Consider the following 19954-nt stretch of genomic DNA (forward strand, 5'->3'; position numbering starts at 1 on the left):
CTCCGTCCATGGAATTTTCTAGGCAAAAGTACTGGAGCGGGGTGCCGTTAAATGTTAAAAGTTCCTAAATGCTTATAACAGAGCAGCATTCAGTATTACATAATTAAAACACCCCTGGCTAATGCCATTTCGGATTATTTACTAGTAGTCAGTCATCTTACTTTCAAGTTCTTACCAGCATGTTACCAGTGTTTCACTTAATATAGCACAGATAATCCAAAATTATTGGTCATGGAAGGCTCATTTTGTGAAATACTTAGAAATCTGTATTTACATCAAGATACACTGAAATAAAACTACTCCTTTTCATTCACAAAAGGATTAGTAACAGAATTCCATTCTGTTCTTAACCAGGATGTCTCTGGGCTTTGGTGGGCCCGCAAACTTCGGAAGTTTTAAAAATTATTTTGTGTTTGTTCATATTAATACGTAAGTATTTTGGGAAGAGTCCATAGCTTTCACCAGATTCTTAAAGGAATCTGTAATCCCCAAACAAGATCCACTAAACTGTATCTCTGAACTTTCAAAGGAACACTGTACTAAAAGCAATACCAAATAAAGTACAAGCTAAGTAAACATGAACATCATATCATAATAGGCATTAAATGACACTCATCTTTTTTTTTCCAATGGCAGGAAATGACATTTCTGTTTTTATGTAAAAATACAAATATACAAAATGCAAACATATAAAATTATAGTTGTACATAAAATATACATGTACTCATGACCTTTCTAACCAATTTTTATCTAATTTTTTGAGAGTAGTATAGCCTCTCTTCAGACACTATTCCTCCAACTTTCATTCATCTCAAACAATGGTCCATTCCTACGCTACAAGGAAAGCTGCTCTTTTGTTAATCTTTGGTGCTTACTTTGTACATTTTATACCACATTTTTCAAACTGTGGTAGCAACTTCAGTTAAGTTCAAAATTTTCACCGGTGACTTCAATAAATTCCTGAATTTCACACTTCTTTCCTTGAGATCTTAAATTCTAAGTTTCACCCTGTGCACATCCCTCTTTTTTTAACGGACTCACTTTTACTGAAGCTTACTCATGAACTTCAAGGTCCAACTCTCCCCCACCCTCCAGTATCATCCTGATTCTGGCTTACTTTTCAGCATAAAACAAAACGTATTCAATGAAAACTGACAAAAACCCAGTAATTCATAAAGCAATGAGAATTATTTTTATTATAAAAATAGTCACTCCAATTAAAGCATAAATTATTTATAAATTTTTTTCAATTTTGAACATAAATATCTATGGCACAGAATCTGGACCAAATATAGAATCACTCTTACCCAATGCCACCAAAACCAGTTAACTGATTAATTAAAGTGGTGAAACAGGAAAACCATTACATACATACACACACCACACTTGCACCTTAAACATTTTACTTTAAAACATGTGCGTGTTCACTAAAATACTTTTTATTTGAACATGCGTCCTGTTATTAGAGGTCAATGCTGTCTTTCTCAAATATACTCATTTAATGTAAATTGTCTAGCATTTCCACTTTCAGTTTTATTAAGATGGATCGTGACCAGAGATAATCGTGAGGCAATCTAACTGTAAAAGGCCTTCTAAATTTTTAGTTTCCACCCTAGACTTTTAAATTACCAAATAACCCAATATTTAGCGATTTGCCTTTGTCAAGTCTTTCCAAAACATTCAATCTAGTCTGCCAAATAACAAACTGTATTGTTTTACACACTATTCTACTGATTGACACAATATAAAATTATGTAGAAACAGGAAGTACAATTAGCATAATTTGAAAACAAATACAACTGACTCTCAGTAAGGAAAGCTCAACTGAAAAGAACAAGACAAAGATATACTGAAAAGTAGTGGGATAGCACTGAGAGAATGTCTACCAATCAGGCTTTTCACGGCTAGAGCAGAAAGTACTGTCAATTCCAGCAAGTACTGTCAAGCTTCAATGTATTACATGCCTCTGTAACCGTCAGCACATCTTGTAGGAGATATATAACATACATATACATAATACATATTAGCAAAGTGAACATATGCCTTCTAAAATACCTCTTTCTTAAGAAACCAAATGTTTCTAATTTAGGATAAGAGAAATGTCAAAGAACTAGATCGGATTTTATTGGTTTTGGTGAAAGGCAATTACCTTTAAGAATTACAGAACAAAAGATGCAGCAATGTAACCTTCAGAGTAAATTAAAAGTGTTAAAGTGAAAATTTTTAATGTTCCCCCTTTTGGCTTTATTGTAGTTAATTTATATGCCATAAAAAATTCACTCATTGTTAAGAGTATGGTTCAATAATTCACAGTCCATTTCTATACTGTGTAATCACTGCAATAATCCAGTTATAGAATATAGTTCCGTCACTCAAAAAATCCCTCCAGCCCTTCTGACATTAATTGTCACTATCAGCACCTCTGCTTTTTCTATAATTTCCTTTCCTGGACATTTCATAGAAGTGGAATCATATAATATGTAATCTTTTTGAGTCTCATTTTTTACTAAGCGTTAAGATTGCTAAGGTTCATTAATGTAACACATATTAGTATTTCTTTCCTGTTCAGTGCTGAATAGTATTCCACTGCATGGATATGCCACATTTAGTTTACCCATTTATCAGCTAATGGATATCTAGGGCTGTTTCAGTTTACCAGTTGTTTCCAGTCTCCTACAGGTAATGCTGCTATGCACACTTGGGTACAATCTTCTTGTAGGATGTATGCCTTCTTTTTTTTTTTTTTGGATAGATTTCTATGAGCAGAAGTATTGGCCACATGGAAATAGCCAAATTGCTTTCTAAAGTGGACATGTCAGTTACAGAATTCTTCTTAAGATGTCTGGCCCTACCATTAACTGCTGGTTTGATTCTGAGTAAATCATTTATCCACTCTGGTCCTGGGTAACACAAAGGGCTGGTAAAAATACTCTCTAAAATTTACTCTGATTTCCTTTGAAGCTTAACTCTCTGATCAAGACTTAGCATATACTAGGGATCAAGACATGTATCACTATTACTTCTTTCCTTCTGTTATCAGTCTCCTCTGGCCTGGGTTTTTCCCCTCTCAATCCTAAACACAGTGATGCTATCATTCTATAACCATATGGCCTATGCTATGCTATGCTAAGTCACTTCAGTCGTGTCCGACTCTGTGCGACCCCATAGACGGCAGCCCACCAGGCTCCCCCGTCCCTGGGATTCTCCAGGCAAGAACACTGGAATGGGTTGCCATTTCCTTCTCCAAATGCAGGAAAGTGAAAAGTGAAAGTGAAGTCACTCAGTCGTGTCTGACTCTTAGCGACCCCATGGATTGCAGCCTAACAGGCTCCTCCATCCATGGGATTTTCCAAGCAAGAGTACTGGAGTGGGGTGCCATTGCCCTCTCCGCATATGGCCTATAGAAACTGCTATCTTAAGTCTTCTGGCAAAAAGACAGAAAGGGAGCCTGGTGCAGCTAATAAGCTCTTCAGGTATACTGCATACAGAGACAAACAATGCTTCAGAGTAGGAGAAGCCAGGTATAATGGGACCACATGGCTAGGGTATTCAAGGAAATCACACAAAATTTACATCCATGGAAAATAACTGAGGACATGGGAAATACTGATGCTAAACCCTGTCTTTCAATGTGAGACTGTCAAGGTGTATATAATGATCATAATTAAATGACATAATATTAAGAAAACCTGTTAACCCTGAAATTTGACTATGGATACCAGAGAACTAACAAATAGAGAAGGAAAACCTGCAACCTTGAGTGTGGCTACTTAAAATGAGTAATACCAAATGGTCATTTATATTGTTTGGTACATGTGATTGATAGCCATCAAGCAAAGTAAAAGCTACACATGCACACATTTAGGTGTTTACATGTGTATGAACAATAACGCAGGCACACATTCACAATAAACTTGTGATCTGAACATGATAAATATTAAAATATTTGCTGAATGAACGTGCTAAATCTTTTTACTGTTTATTAAGCACTATCAGAAGGACTTCAGCCTGTGGGTACACAAGAGCATTTCATAACAGATTCTAATAGGAATCTTTGTTAAAAAAATAAATGGCTAACTTTATGTTAATACAGTATCTATTTAGCTGTAATCATTTAAATCACTGCAGGACTTTTTATTTTGTATATGTGTCTATGTGATATTTAATTTGACCAAAATGTAATTTGTATGAGTTCAACTTCAGTCAGTTATCTACTAGAGAGATAAGCACAGGTAGAAAGTTGGTGGTTGCTTCTATTTGACTTTTTAAAGCCAAAATAAATTCCTTTTTAAGGCATTTTGAATTCAAAAATGTTCTGAAAAATCCATGTTTCATCACTACGGAGATAAAACTACATTTAAAATCTCTATGGTTCCCTCTCGGGAACTGCTATTCCTAGGCTAAGCAAACCTTTTCCCCTTAACTGACAGCTTCACCGAGACACCTAATTCACCTCGATACCTAAATACCTAACTAATATATAAGAGGTCAAACTCAGAATGCAAAAGTATTCTCAGATGGTCCAAGACACACTATGCAAAAAGAAAATTTTTTAGGAAAGCTAAATCTATGCAAAGTCAAGAAATGACTGTGTAAGTGGGCTAAATAGTTTCATGGAGTCAGGGATAAATAAAAACAGTAACAAAAATTTGGTAATGAAGTTCAAAAAGTAACTCATACTATTTAATTTACCCACAATAAATGGTTTGGGAAATATTTTCAATCAACAGTCATCATGTCATGAAACAGCCAAGGAAAGAACAAATTATAAGCTCTTTCAGTATCATTCATATCTAGTCTCACCGAACAATGTTTTCTTGTAAGATTAAATGGGTACTCAGGGAGCAAATTCTAACCTTTGGGTAATATTCAAGTCTGAAAACTTAGCACTATAAATATATATACAACATTCCTTTGCCTCAATTATAAAATTTAGGGCAGATCTTCATCATTTTTTTGCTTCAAATTCCAGTAGTTCAGTACTTTCGGTAACAACACTAAGGAACTAGGAGCAGTTATGGTTTAGTACTCGTTTGTCTACACTTCCTGCTTGATCCCACTTATGACCAATGGCAGCTCTTTAGGCAAAGAGCACTTTTTGAATCTAAGTGTATAGCTCTGAAAGTTGGTTTATCAAGTACATTGCCAAGATGGTTAATAAAACTTAATTCTTCTCTCACTTTCACTCATTTTTCTTTCCCACATCTCAAGGCAAGATGACCTATAACTGCTTTCATTTATTTTTTTTACAAGAGAACAGAAAAATAGGAATGTAAATCAGGTTAAAAATCTTTATCAATACTAAATATTTATCCTACTCATAAACTAGAGATAAATCCTGAAAAATTAGACTCATTTAAAAGAAAAGACACACACAAGAAAATACCGCTATAATAAGTAGCTACTGTAGGTTTGAACCTACTTTCCCAAATTTAATCACCAGGCAATCTTTTACCAACAAGTTATAAATTTAAGTGTTTTCAAAAACAGGGTTCACTTTCTAACCACAAGTTAAGATGGATTAACACAATGAAGACAGAAATAGAAAATTTAAAAACAAAACAAAACCCCAGAAAAGCAACAAAAAGGTTCTATGGCAGAGTTTACAGTAGGGGTAAAACAGTCTAATCAGAGCAACGGTTGAAGAAGTGTCCCGATATTTTTACAGAATGCTAGTGTCTGACTACATTGCTGAAAAGGCATCCATAAGATATGAAATAGTAAACTGCCCAGATTAATACTTCTGAATTTAACAGAAATGTTACTGGTTAATTCTGGATAAAGTGAATGAAAAAGCACAGGATACAGTGTCCAAAAACCTGGCTTGAAAACTTAGCTGCATAACTAAAGTTCAAAGTCATAATTTCCACCAATATAAAATGGGCCCCAATCTCCCTCTTGGGAACATGAAGGCCGTTTAAGGCTGTGCAGCTCCAAGAAATTCTATTATTTAAAAAAGTCTTTTTACTGAATGTTACAATATTACTTCTGTTTTATGTTTTGGTTTTTTGGCCATGAGGAGTGTAGGATCTTAGCCCCCTGAGGAGGGATGGAACCCACAGGTCCTGCATTGGAAAATGAAGTCTTAACCACTGGAACGACCAGGGAGGTCCCCAAGAAATTCTACTTTACAATAATTCCCGTTCATCTCAAGAACTTTATCTTAGGATATGTGACAAAACAAACCCCTAGTCATGTTTCTCTAAAGCTATATAACTTGCACCGAATCACAAAATAAAAGCACTGTTTCTACTGCAAAATTTCACCAATGTAATGGTGGGGAATAAAGCAACAACGCTAGAATACTGTCCCTATTAGAACCATACCAATTTTAATAATGTGATTATAAGATTTTTAGAAAAGAAGACCTGTATCAGAGAAGCGATATCATTCAGTGTTCATAAGCACAGATTTATGAGCCAGACAGGCTGTCTTGATCCTATCTCTACCATTTACTAGGTGTGACCTTAACATCTGTGTTTGTTTCTTCAATATAAAATAACACCTATCTCAAAAAGCTATTATCACGTACTTTCACTCTTTGTCTTGAAAGAATACCCTTTATAAAACAAACTCCTTTCACAATAACTATAAAAGTAAGCTACAATATTACCACCTCACAGCCATCAAGATAGTTACTATTAAAAAGGAATAATTATTCAAAAAGATGCATGTACCCTAATGTTCACTGCAGCACTACACGGAAGCAACCTAGATGTCCACTGACAGATGAATGGATAAAGAAGACGTGGTACATATATACAAAAGAACATTGTTCAGCCATAAACCGGACTGAAATCGAGCCATCTGAAGGGATGTGGAAGAACCTAGCGGCTGTCATACAGAGTGAAGAAGTCAGAAAGAGAACAACAAATACTGTATATTCACACACATATATAGAATCTAGAATAACGACACTGATGAACCTATCTGCATGTAGAGCATGAACTTATAGACATAGCAGGTAAAGGAGAGGGTGGGATAATGAGAGTAGCACTGACACATGTACATTACCATGTGTAAAACAGATAGCTAGCAAGAAGTCATTATATAGCAGAGTTCAGCCCAGGAGGAAATATACTATGTATACATACAGCGGATTCACACTGCTGTACAGCAGAAATTAACACAATATTGTAAACCAGTTATACTGCAACTTTAAAATAAAAGGTAAAGAAAGGAAAAACAACAAGCACATAGTGAGAATACGGAGAAATCGGAATTTTTGAATATTGCTGGGAATGTAAAATTGTTCAGCTGCTATCGAAAAATAAGATCGTAGTTACTTAAAAATTAAGAATAGAATTATCATGTAATCCAGCAATTCTACTGTCTGGGTTTATACTCAAAAGATGGGTCTTAAAGAAATATTCTTACACTCCTATCCATAGCAGTGTTATTCAAAATAGGCAAAGGGTGGGAAAAAAATCCAAGAGACCATTGACTTGCGAATGGAAAAGCAACTGTAGCATATCCATATGACTGAGTATTACTCAGCCTTAAAAAGAAAGACAATTTTAAAAACTGACGTAACACATTTCACGTGTAAAACATTATGACTTCTGTATACACTACAACGTGCTCACCACAAGTTCAGTTTCACCATCTTGCCTTGCCCTCACTCCCCTTTCCCTCTGTTAACCACTAATCTGTTAAGGAAAGAAACTCAGACTCAGATTACAACATGGATGAAACTTCAGTTGCAAAAGGACAAATATTCTATGATTCCACTTTTAAGAGGTAGCTAGAGTGGACTAATTCATACAGTCAGAAAGTACAGTGGTGGAGACCAGGGGACTGAGGAATAGGGTGGGGGGGATGGGGAGTTACCGTTTAATGGGTATCAGTTTTGCAAGGTGAAATTCTAGAGATGAATGGAGGCAATGATAGCTGTGTAACAGTATGAATGTATTTAACATCATATGTATTTTAAAATAAAACAAACAAACAAATACTGTTTAAAAGCATCAAAGAGCACCAAAAGCCATCTGGATTTGCGGGACCAATGTTCTGGGAAAAAGGCAAGTATACTGAGAAGAGTCCTACATTTGCCTTCACTCATTCCCTTGGGTCATCTGTTGTTCTCACAATACTTGGAGGCCAAGCAGAAAGTCACAGGTGGAATGGCTATCAAGTAGCCAAGGCTTCTGAGGCAAAAGTCTAAAGAAAAGAACCAAAGTTGTGCAAGCAAACTTCACTGAGACGTTTACTGACACATCATCTAAGCATGGATGAGACACCAAAACTCCAAACAGAAAGCAGCGCAGGGAGACTAAGAGCTGAACAGAGACTGCCAGAAGCCCTGCAGTGAGGTCAAGTCAGTGTTATCTTAAGGCGCACTAATGTGGAGACCAAACCGTAAACAACTCAGGCTTCTGACTGAGACCCCAGAAGGGATGGTCTGAAGAAAACAAAAAGGCAAACTAAAAACAGATCAACCTTAACAAAGCCTAAAAGCCAGTTTCATCTAGATTATGGTGATCTGCCCATACTGTGCCTGTCTGCCAGAAGAAAACTGCATTTCCTAAGAAGGAAGGTTATCATCACTCAGGGCCTCCACAAATTTTCATATACAATGTTGGAAAAGTTACCAGGCACAACAAAACAAACACCCCAGGATCCAATGTCTAAAAACTAAGACGAAAAGGCCCCCGGAAGTCAAAAGTATTCTATACTCAAACTATCCAGAAGTGTTTAAGAACAAACCAACGACAAACAAATTAAAGTAAACTGTAAATCAAGGGTCTGTGTTGTAATCTCTAAATCCCTAAAATGATAATAATAAAAGCATATATAAATAATAGTTAATGGGGGAAGGGGGTATAGTAATAAAACATACTTGACTCACCTAAAAGAAGTAAAGAAAACTGAAAGAAAAAAAATCAATAAAGAACAGATGAGACAAACAGAAAAAAGAAAACCACAGCAGGATGGCAAACATAAAACCCCAATGTGTCAGTAATCACATTAAACATAAAAGAACTACATGCTTCATTTTAAAAACAAAGATAATCAGATGGGGTTAAAAAGCATGTTACTATTTGGTACTTACAAGTGACACACCTTAAATATAAGCAGGCAAAAAGGTGAAAAGCAAACAGTTGGATGAAGTTTGCTATGAAAACATTAATTATAAGAAAGCTCATACTAATACTAGACAAAGTAGTCTTTTAGCAGGAAGTATTACTAAAGATAAAGAAGGATATAATCCTAAATTTATATTCACTGTATAACAAAACTTAAAAATATATAACCTAAAAGGAGAAATAAGACCCAAATCAAATCTGAAGATTTTAATATTTCTTGGTAGTTGATAGAACAGGCAGACAAAAAAATTAGTAAAGATGGGTAAGATCTGAACTTGATTAGTAAATCTGACCAATTGATATATACACAACACTTTCTCCAACAACTGCAGATTGAAAAACTGAAACCAACTGAAATTAAAAACTTCTCTTCAAAGACACCATTAGGAAAAAAGATATCTAGAATGAAAGACAATATCTCACAATACATTTATTATTTGATGAAGTATTTTTATCCAGAACATACAAAGAACTCTCTCAAATTTTTTAAAAAATCAGAAAACCCACATTAAAAAAAAATGGGCAAATGTGTAGTTTAATTTGTTATACACAAGTGTTCATCATTCAGTCATCTCCGACTCTTTGTGACCCTATGGACTGTAGCCCGCCAGGCTCCTCTGTCCATGGGATTCTCCAGGCAAGGATACTGGAGTGGGTTGCCATTTCCTTCTCCCTGTTATAAATTGTTTTTGAAAAAATTAAAAGGGGACTTTTGAATTAGTGGTTAGAATAACTGCTGTAACTGCTACAGTATCTAATATTTTTGCTGAGTTTCTAAGTATTCTAATAATAATGGTTTTAAATAACTTCTGATGACAATTTTTGTCTAAATCCTTAGAAAAATCACTTCTTTAATGAGAATTTTACCATCAGATTCAAAATTTAAAAATGAGAAAACAGTGCTAAAATTTCTAATATGCTTTCTTAGCTTACACTTGGATCATTGATAAAAATCACTTTTCTTAAATTATAGGCTTGGGAAAACAGGATTATCTACCCAAATGCGACGTCCACATTATAAAACTGCCCAATGACAGAAGAAATTGGAAAAAGAAACCCAGTTGTTTAGAATAGTGTTTGACATATAATACACATTCACAGCATACCTGCTGAGTGAATTTATCCACATAAGCAACAAAGGTGAATAAATGTTAGCTCAACTCTGTGTAAATAAATTATCATAAACATATAAGTGTGTGTGTATGTGTCAGTGTGTGTGAGTGTGAAGTCTCCTTTATTGACAAAGTTTCATCTTCCTTTCCTACACCAAGGTATCTGTGCTCTATGAGTGCACCTCCACAGGACCTACCCATGATGGATTAACCTGCTTGCAACCCACTCCTGTGTTCTTGCCTGGAGAATCCCAGGGACAGGCAAGCCTGGTGGGCTGCCGTCTATGGGGTTGCAGAGAGTCGGACACGAATGCAGTGACGTAGCAACAGCAGCAGCCTCCCTCCCTAAACTCAATGTCATGGATTGCTACATCATCACTGCACACACAAAAAAACAGTTCACAGGGCATAAGTAATCAAAAGTGTTTATGGTTCTGTTAATTTGCTGAAAGGGGAACTTAAATGGATAGCAAGGAAGGAAATCCAAACTATCAAGCCCAATATTTGCTTGTTAATTTGCTGAAAGGGGAACTTAAATGGATGGCAAGGAAGGAAATCCAAACTATCAAGCCCAATATGCTTAACCTTTACAGTACTTATGATGTTGCCCTGGTTTTATTTTACATAAATGCCCAGTACTCGGCTTCTGAACTAACCATAAAAAGACACCAAGGTATTATACTATCAGTCACAAATGCAAAAACTAGAGCACATATGGGGAGCCCGTCTTGTACAGGCCCTTCTTGCAAAAGGAGTAAGTTAAAGAAAAAAAAAAAATTAAAAAGTGTGAAGCTTAACAGCCCAAAAGCCACATCCTATTTTCCTCTAAGATATCATTTTGAAAGCAGAGAAAGTACCAAGAAGACTTTAAACAACCTATCTGTGCTCCTCTAGAATACAGCTGTTTTCAAACTTTTCTCAGTGCTCAATCTAGAATACAGTAAAGAAGAAATATTTTTTTGGATCTAAAAAGTACCAAAATCTACAAAAGAAAAGGCAGACTCTCAAATTCTGTGATCTCCATGTTCTCATCCTATCTTCTGGTATCCAAGGACATACAAATCCTTGGTAGCTTTAGCAAACAGCTTATATTATCTCTCAACTTGGTTCCTTGATATCACCTCTGATAACTGTAATTTTCATAATAATGACCAATTTGACACACTCCTTACAGATGCCTAAATTTTCATCTCCCATCTTATCAGGAATCCCTTCACCCACATATTGAGATGGACAGACTTTCAGCTTCATCATTATAAGACCTCAAATATCTCTTGTATTAAAGGTCCTCTTTTTCCTCCCACCTCTCCCTGTGTACATTTCAACAGCTCCTCACTTCAACTAGAACTTCATGTCTACTGATCTCTAACATGGAACACTTGTTTCCTGGGAACTTGTGATTCAATTGCCCGCTTCTTAAAATAGCACAGATTGACAACCAACAATTTTAACAATGCTACGATCTTAGAATTATTCCCCGTACCCAATAAGCCAAACTGAATTCGTAGGTTTTCCTTAGCTTTTGAATATTCTTCTCTGAGATTGCTAAGTCCCTCCAAAGAAAGTATGAAGGCTACTGACTGCCGTCACTATACAAACTTTGTGCCAACTTACTTAAATTATCCCCTCACAATTACAGATGACCCACTTAGGTGGCTGACCCAGCACAGGGGATATTCCAAACCTCCCTGTGTGTTAGTTTCCTATTGTTGCAGAACAAATGACCAGCTTCAGTACCTCGTTTACTCTGTAACAGTTCCAGAGTTGACAAGACTGAAAACAGTTTCACTAGAAGAGATTATGATGTTAGTAGCACTGGTTCTTTCTGGAAGCTCTGAGGAGTTTCACTTCCCTGTCTCTTTCAATCTCTAGTGGTCACCTGTATTCCTGGACTATAGCCCCTCTATCTTCAAAGCGCATGACTCCAATCTCTGTGTCTGCCATACTGCCTTCTCTTACTCTGACCCTCCTGCAACTCTCTTATAAAGACCCTGCAGCAGGATAACCTAAGACAACTATCATCTCATGATCCTCAACCTCACCACCTCTGCAAAGTTCCTTCTGCCGAATATGGTGACAACCTCTACGTTCCAGAGATTAGTCGTGGGCGTATCTGGGAGTCCATTACTCAGCCTACCACATTCCTCAGCACCTCACATGATTCTGCGACCAGTAACGACTGTCGCATGCTCTACTTTATTAAGGAGACCATCCTCGCTTCTCTCCTCTTCACAAAGTTCTTCCTACATTCTACTTCACCTCTTTACCCATCCTAATGACTTTCCTAATAGCTCAAAGAAGCAGTGATCCATTTTTAACCTGGGTCAACTCTCCCCCCATGACTTTGAATTTATAGCTTCTAGTCTTTAAGGATAACCTCAACAGAACTGTATCTTTATTATTTGTAAAAATGACTGGGAATATAGATAAATAAGTAAAAATATGAAAGTATCTTGGAAAATCATCACAAAGTTTTATGCAGAAAATTCTATTAACCTTCCACACAATAGGAAATGCTTTTCTATTTCTTTTGAAATGAATTCTAATTGCTCCAAAGCAACCTACAGAATGCCATCCATATAATAGCTATTTTATAGTTTACAGGGGGAGAAATGCATGAATATTAATATATCTGTGGATTATTTTGATAATTAAAGCTATTATATAACCTATAACAAATTTTCTTCATAAAATTACAAAACTTAAAAGATAACATACTAAGTAGCCCCAAACCAATCTTAGAAGTTTAACATGTTAACTTTTCTTAAAGAAAAGGATGAATTAAAAATAAAGCAGATTACAAACCCCAATGCTTTCAGGGACAAAACAGGTAAATTAAGTCTCAAATGTTAGAAAAAGTATAGTGGCAGAATCACATGTTCCATTTTGAGATATGTGTACACTTTTCTTTCCAGAACGCTGAACCTGCCAACAAAGTGTTCAGGGACAAATTTTGACCAATAGCTGCCTCCATGTAACCTGTGATTCCATTTTCACTTTCAAGAGCCAGTGCTTCCCACGTTATCTATACACTGAGGCTGGTGCAGGGCATTTTAGATACAGACATCTCCCTGTCAGAGTAAAAGTCAGCTAGCTGAGGAGGAGGAAGGTGGAAGACAGTGCAGCATCTTCTCTTCTCCCATGAGCCTAAGTTCTAATATTCCAACAGTCAGAGCCAGTCTTCACAGGAAGAAGAAATCTGCCTAGGTATATGTCTTATCTAGCAGGTAAAGTGATCTGATAAGTTTGGAATGAGGGTAAAAAGCTTCATAGAAAATAACGGGGATGTCAATATAAAAAAATTGGGGGGGAGGAGAGGAGTTTTGGGAAAATTAGAAGAATTTATCTTGACTGAAGCTCTGGTTACACATGTGCATACATGTGTCAAAAATAACTTTGTACACTTTAGTTCTGCACATTTCAATGTTAACTGAAATTAATTATACTTTAATTTTAAAAAAACTTATTTAGTTAAGCCCAGAATACTACACATAAAAAGGCAAAACGAAGAGAATGAAAGATGAAAGAATTATACCTGTGGAATATGAAAATACATTATCAACACTTTAACCTCTTTCTAAATCTAAAATTTTGCATTTTTTAATAAGCATTTTGAAAAAAATGCACCATCTATTAAAACACAACGTGTATAGTAATTCTAAGATGTAGTGAGTGCCTAGGTTGTGCAGGAGGCTGTGCTAGGTGTTGGAGACAGAGCCATGATACAAACACTGTCCCGTCCCCACCCCTCCCAGTCCAGTCTAGTGAGGAACTGAGGCTTTAAGCACTTGTTAGTAATGATAAATACTACAAAGGGAGTAGCGCTAGGTACAATGAGAGCAGCTGGGGCCACGGGCAGTACAAAGCATGGAGCAAGGAAAGCTTACCAGAAATCTAAGCAAAGTCTTAAAGGATAAGAAGAAACACATGACAAAAGAAAGGAAACATTCTGCAAACACTTCCCGACAACACAGGTATGAAAATTCCAAGATGAGAGAGAAGGATAAGAGAGAATCATGCACTTTAAAGTAATAATTCTAGGAACCATGTGAAAAAGAAGAGAGGAGAGCATGGTTAATGTTCTATGACTAGCTACTGAGAAATCAAAGTGCTCTGGTCTTGAGTGGCAGATATGAAAATAGAGAAATTACACATTCTAGAAATATATGATGTGGGAAAAAAGGGAGAAGAAACTGACAAAATAATTCCCAGGTTCCTGTCATGACCAAATGGAATAACACTGATTATGAGCTCACTTGGAAATGCCAAGTTTGAACCATCTCTAGACAGGGAAGGGAGCCACCAGCTAGATCAATGAATTTATGAGTCTGAATCTCAGAGCATGAGACTGGAGAGATAAGGTGAGAATCATTTACACAAAGGCACTACAGAGAGTCAAGGTAAGTAAAAACCATGTACCAGGAGAGGGAAGCCTAGGGTAAGCCCCAAGAAAGGCTCTATTTTAAGGGGCAAGAAGAGAGAGAAGAGTGACTGAGAAGAAACAGTCAGAAAGGCCAGAGGTATACCAAGGGAGTACTTGATGACAGAAAATAAGCACTCAACCATGCCAGAATAATAGTACTCAAGCGTGCCAATGCTGCTGGGAAATCAAGGCAAGTGAGGATTAGCAGTGCGCTTTGTTTTCAGAGATGTGCAAACATGGTGATCCTAGTAGGAGCAAGACAGAACAGAAGAGCTGAGGTAGAAGCGTGACTGAAACATACTCAAAATGAATGGTGGTGGTTTAGTCACTAAGTCGTATCTGACTCTTGCGACCTCATGGACTTGCCCACTAGGCTCCCCTGTGCATGGGATTTCCCAGGGAAGAATACTGGAGTGGTTTGCCATTTCTTGTTCCAGGGGATCTTTTCGACTCAGGGATCAAATCTGGGTCTCCTACCTTGCAGGCGGATTCAAACCGATGAGAAAAGAGAGAAGCAAGTGTCAACACTTCCTATGAGACATTTAGCTGTGAATAGCAATGGGAGATCCTGGGTGGCAGTGGAGGGGGTCCAAGAGAAAATTTAGTGGGATACTATTCTGAGAAGGGGGAGAAAATAGAGGGAAACTTGCAGACTCAGAGGCAAGAGATGAATACAGCTTCTACCTGATGCTTTCTCTTTCTCTAAAAGGCAGATGAGATTGTTTATTAAGAGTAAGGGGACCAGCAGGATAGCAGGAGGCTTGAAGAGAAAGAATTGTTTCAAAATGGTAGAATGAGCTGACTAGAGACTTCTGGGCAGTGTGGAAGGTTGATAGAGGACGTTCACGAAAATGGACACATAGTATGAGGTTTCCCAAGTGGGGTTTATACCAGCAGAAGCCCAGGGAAGGCAAGTGGCTGGGTTTATCCAGGGCTGTTACACTACTAGATGGATTCGATGAAAAGATGAAGGGAAATATTACTACCAATTTTTACTGAACACAATACTGCAGTCCAGGCCATATAAATGCTTCACATGAAGGGCTCCTTTAAGCCTCACGGCTACTCTACCCATGAGTACAATATTATTTTCATTTTATAAATGAAGCCAAGGAATAATAATTAGTTCCCTGATTATCATAATTAGCTCCCTGACTACAGTCACGTAACAGCTAGGATTCAAAGTGTGAGATTTCTTTTGTGCCCCCACCAACAAAAAATGTGGTGTGTGTGCTGAAATAAAATAGAAATTCTAAAAAATCACAGAGTATAAAGAGTAAGTATATATTATTTCAAAATACTGATCAATAGAGCAATGGACTATAAAATCACAAGTGATTTTCTATCTCAGTGTCTGTGTTGAAACTCAAAGACTCAACAAACTGGAACTTAAAAAAGACAGTAGTAAGCGAAGTCATTTCACATTTAAATCCTAAACATTATAATATGTTTTCACAGGCTACCTCATTTACCTCAAAATGTCTACACTGCGATCACTATTGTGAAAAGGAAAATGAGGCTCAGAAAGGCTAAATAATCTGCTAAACCTTTTCCCAAAACCCTGAAAAATGAAGTAGCCCCTCTTTGATGCTCTCGCCAATCAGTTCAGTTCAGTCACTCAGTCATGTCCCCACTCTTTGTGACCCCATGGACTGCAGCACTCCAGGCCTCCCTGTCCATCACCAACCCCCAGAGCTTACTCAAACTCACGTCCATAGCATCAGTGATGCCATCCAACCACCTCATCCTCTGCCACCCCTTCTCCTCCCGCATTCAATCTTTCCCAGCATCACAAATCCTGGGGTAATAGGACTGATTGAATTCACTCAGCAGAACAAAAAACTTTATAGTTCTTTGATCTCACTGGAAATTCTTTTCAAAGACTGCCTCATTCTACCAAGTAAAGAAAATAGGATACACTCTCACCATTACAACTAATAATCAAAAACTAAAGAAACTGAAAATAAAAATTCCAAAGCAGAGAGTAAAATCTTAGAAGAAAATCATTAAGTACAATTCCCAAACATAAGTTCAATTCCCAAGCACAAACACTGAAGAAACAAGTTATTGGGCTTGGTGACTCTGCAGACACAATAATTAAGCTTGACGAATCTTTAATAATTGTATTAAAAAAAAAACCTGACAGTTTTTAATCTCCTTGAAAGCTATTAAACAGTCTAGCTCAAGTCAATGTTTTCCTAATTGTTCTGATCAACAAGGTATTTTTTTTTGAATGATAAAAACAAAAAAGTTATACGTGAAAAAGGGAATACATATCTGAAGAATATATATACACATATGTGTGTGTGTGTGTGTGTGTGTGTGTGTGTGTACATGTACACATATACACACACATTCCTAGAGGAGAAAATGGCAACTCACTCTAGTATTCTTGCCTGGGCAATTCCATGGACAGAGGAGCCTGGGAGGGCTACAGTCCATGGGGTCACAAAGGGTAGGACACAACTGAGCACACACACATACCACTGGGAGAGACAGATGGCAACTATTAAGAGTACAGTTATTACAAAAAAAGTTGCATTAATACGGTAACTGAAAACATAAGGACATTAGGGTTTAAAAATCTGCAAGAGAATATTTAGCTTTCATCTCTCATGTTGTCACTCAACTCCCCTTACTCAGAGATGGGCTTTTCAGTATTTCCCATATTGAAGCGTAAGTGCTTGATTACATCTTTTCCTTTCTAATCCTTAAGTATACGAACTAAGATTTTATTTATATAAGCTAAAGTTGGCCCTTATGACATAAATGGTATTAAAAAAAAGAAGAAAAGTTTCCCACACCGAGTTGCACAATCTAACTAAATGTGACAGAAATAAAGACAATGTGTTTTGAAATGCTTAACTTAAAAACAACAAAGCTCTACTTACCATATACATTAGTATGTCTCTAATCATCACCATAGCTGTCTGATGATCATTCCAAGCTTGATTTAGCGTTTGAAGAAAGTTGTTATTCAATGAATTTAGTACATCTTCTCGCACCTATTAACAGAAGGGTTCATTACAGTTTGTTTATACACCTAACGCACACTCATATGTATACGTGCACATTATCTGTTCAACAAAATAATGAAGTGAAATCTTCGATTTTAAATCAAAGAAACATGTTACAGACCAGTAGAAATATTTTAAGCTATAATATAACCTATATACAGATAACTAACAAAACATGTTTTGTACAGTCCAGACAGGTCTCTTGACCTCCAGAATCATAAAGCAATCTCCTGGGCATTTCTCAACCCTCCAATGATGTAACCTGTCAGCATAAAATCCTAAAGACTTACAAAAGAACTACAAAGGTGCCACAGAACTGGTCCCAGGCTCTATCGCTCCAGTTAAACCTTCTACTACACTACCCCTCCCCCATCTTTGAAAAATGGTCAATAATACTGACTTTGGAGTCAAACTACCTGGGCTTGAATCCCAGTTGATTAGGAGTGCAACCTTGGGTAAATTATTTCATCTCCGTGCTTCAGCTGCCTCATATCTAAAACAGTATCCATTTTATAGGACTGTTTTAAGGACTGAATTACCACTTGAAATACACATAAGACAGTGCCTAACACTCAGCAAACACTCAACAAGCATAAAATACATTAACTTAATGTACTCCAGCTACCACAAAGCTGCATACTGCAAATGTGCTCTGCCATCTCCTCTGCTTAGTTCACACAGCTCACTCCCCTCCTTTTCTTCTACTGAAGTTTAACCTCCACAAAAAGGTCTTTCCTGACTATCCTATTTTAATAACAATACCTCTACTTCTTCACCCTGCACTTTATTGTTCCTCACAGTATTTGTCACTAATTACCAGTATATTACATATTTATTTCTTTACTATTGCTCCATTGCAGCAGGGATTTTCTCTTCTCCGTGTGTACCTCCCACATCTACAACAGTGCCTGGCATATAAAAGACCCTTTATTTCATACCCACTCTCCAATACCATGATTCACCTCCAACAAGGTATGTTCTTTCACCATTTCCGCCTTTGCATAAAGTTCCTTCCAGCCTGAAATACCCTTTAAAGGCAATTCTGATAAGAATTCAGGAATTTTTTTCCACAATCCACAAGTATATTCACACCTTCTCCAGTAACAGGTTACTGCCCATTACTTCTTCCTGCTATGTTATCAGTTCAATGGAAAAATTCTTTGACTAGGAAACAGAATCTAGACTCTGGTTTTGGCTTCGTCATGAAGTACTGCATCTGTCCTCTAAGTTCCTATGACACTTTGGGACTATTAATGCCAGTTTTTCAAATCCAACCAATCTTCCACGGTCCACCTCAACTCTCAGTAACTCCAGCCTAAAGAGACATATTTTTTTTTTTTAATCTCTAAACATTCTTCACCACAGATAATCTACAGCAATGGTTTAACTTTTTCAGGCTGGAAGAATCTGAAGGCACAGTACTTTCTGACACCTAAAACCCAAATTATAAACACATGTAAATCAAATGTCATTGTGTATTAGAACTAGAATAAAGTGATTTTAAGTGCCAAAGATTAAAACACACACACGTTATTCTGAATACATGGGAGAGAAAGCTGAATCTGAGAAAACTGTAATTTATTTTTTCTTACATGTAGAGGAAAAATAGTGGGAGATTTTTACTGGTGGGACAATTAATCTCTTCTACCAAACATACAATATGAAAACCACTAGTCTATACCACATAATTCAAAATTTCATTATATACTCTTGTTCACAAGACTCAGCTACTTGACTTTAAATATATCACTAAGAGATTACTCTATAAATATGTTGACAATATTAAAAGTGATAAACACCCATGTCAGTTGACAGTACTATGTTAAACATTTTCATGCAAAGTGGTAAAACATCATATTTCAAGTAATTAAGTCTACCACACATCATATGCAAGCTCCCATATGCTAAACAAATTAAAAAACCCAGCAAGCTGAAAATGTACCTATTTACAAAATTCTTCATCAAGCTTCATATTCTTTCACTGACCCTCTAAACTCTGAGTAGCAATTAAATTAAAATCATGACAATACTAGAGAAACTGTATTAGACATTCTAAACACTGGAAAATCTAGAAATTAATCATTTGAAAGGATTTAAGTGAAAATATTCCCTTTCTTATAAAATCAAGTTATATGTTAACTCTATTTATAAAGTCATTCTGATTTTGGAATGCAAAAACATGTTTGGTATATTTGCTGAATAAATGAAAAATTTACCTATTAAAAGTTATAAAATAAGGCATGTTTTCTAAAACCACTAATTTATACACTAAAAATATTATCAGCAAGTATAAGATACTGCCTTTCAACAATATTA

General features: G+C 36.5%; 1 protein-coding gene across 3 annotated transcripts in view; it reads right to left on the reverse strand.

Annotated features, from left to right (window-relative positions):
* CUL3 (cullin 3) overlaps window positions 1-19954 on the reverse strand; it is a 112803-nt gene that overhangs the window by 35028 nt on the left and 57821 nt on the right. For all 3 annotated transcript variants that reach the window (NM_001192806.2, XM_059875245.1, XM_010802427.3), the window contains one exon: window positions 17513-17626. In NM_001192806.2, the coding sequence (NP_001179735.1) occupies window positions 17513-17626 (114 nt within the window). The remainder of the gene's footprint in view (window positions 1-17512; window positions 17627-19954) is intronic.

This window comes from Bos taurus, chromosome 2 (assembly GCF_002263795.3).
Source record: "Bos taurus isolate L1 Dominette 01449 registration number 42190680 breed Hereford chromosome 2, ARS-UCD2.0, whole genome shotgun sequence".
In the NCBI taxonomy this organism is placed as follows: domain Eukaryota; kingdom Metazoa; phylum Chordata; class Mammalia; order Artiodactyla; family Bovidae; genus Bos; species Bos taurus.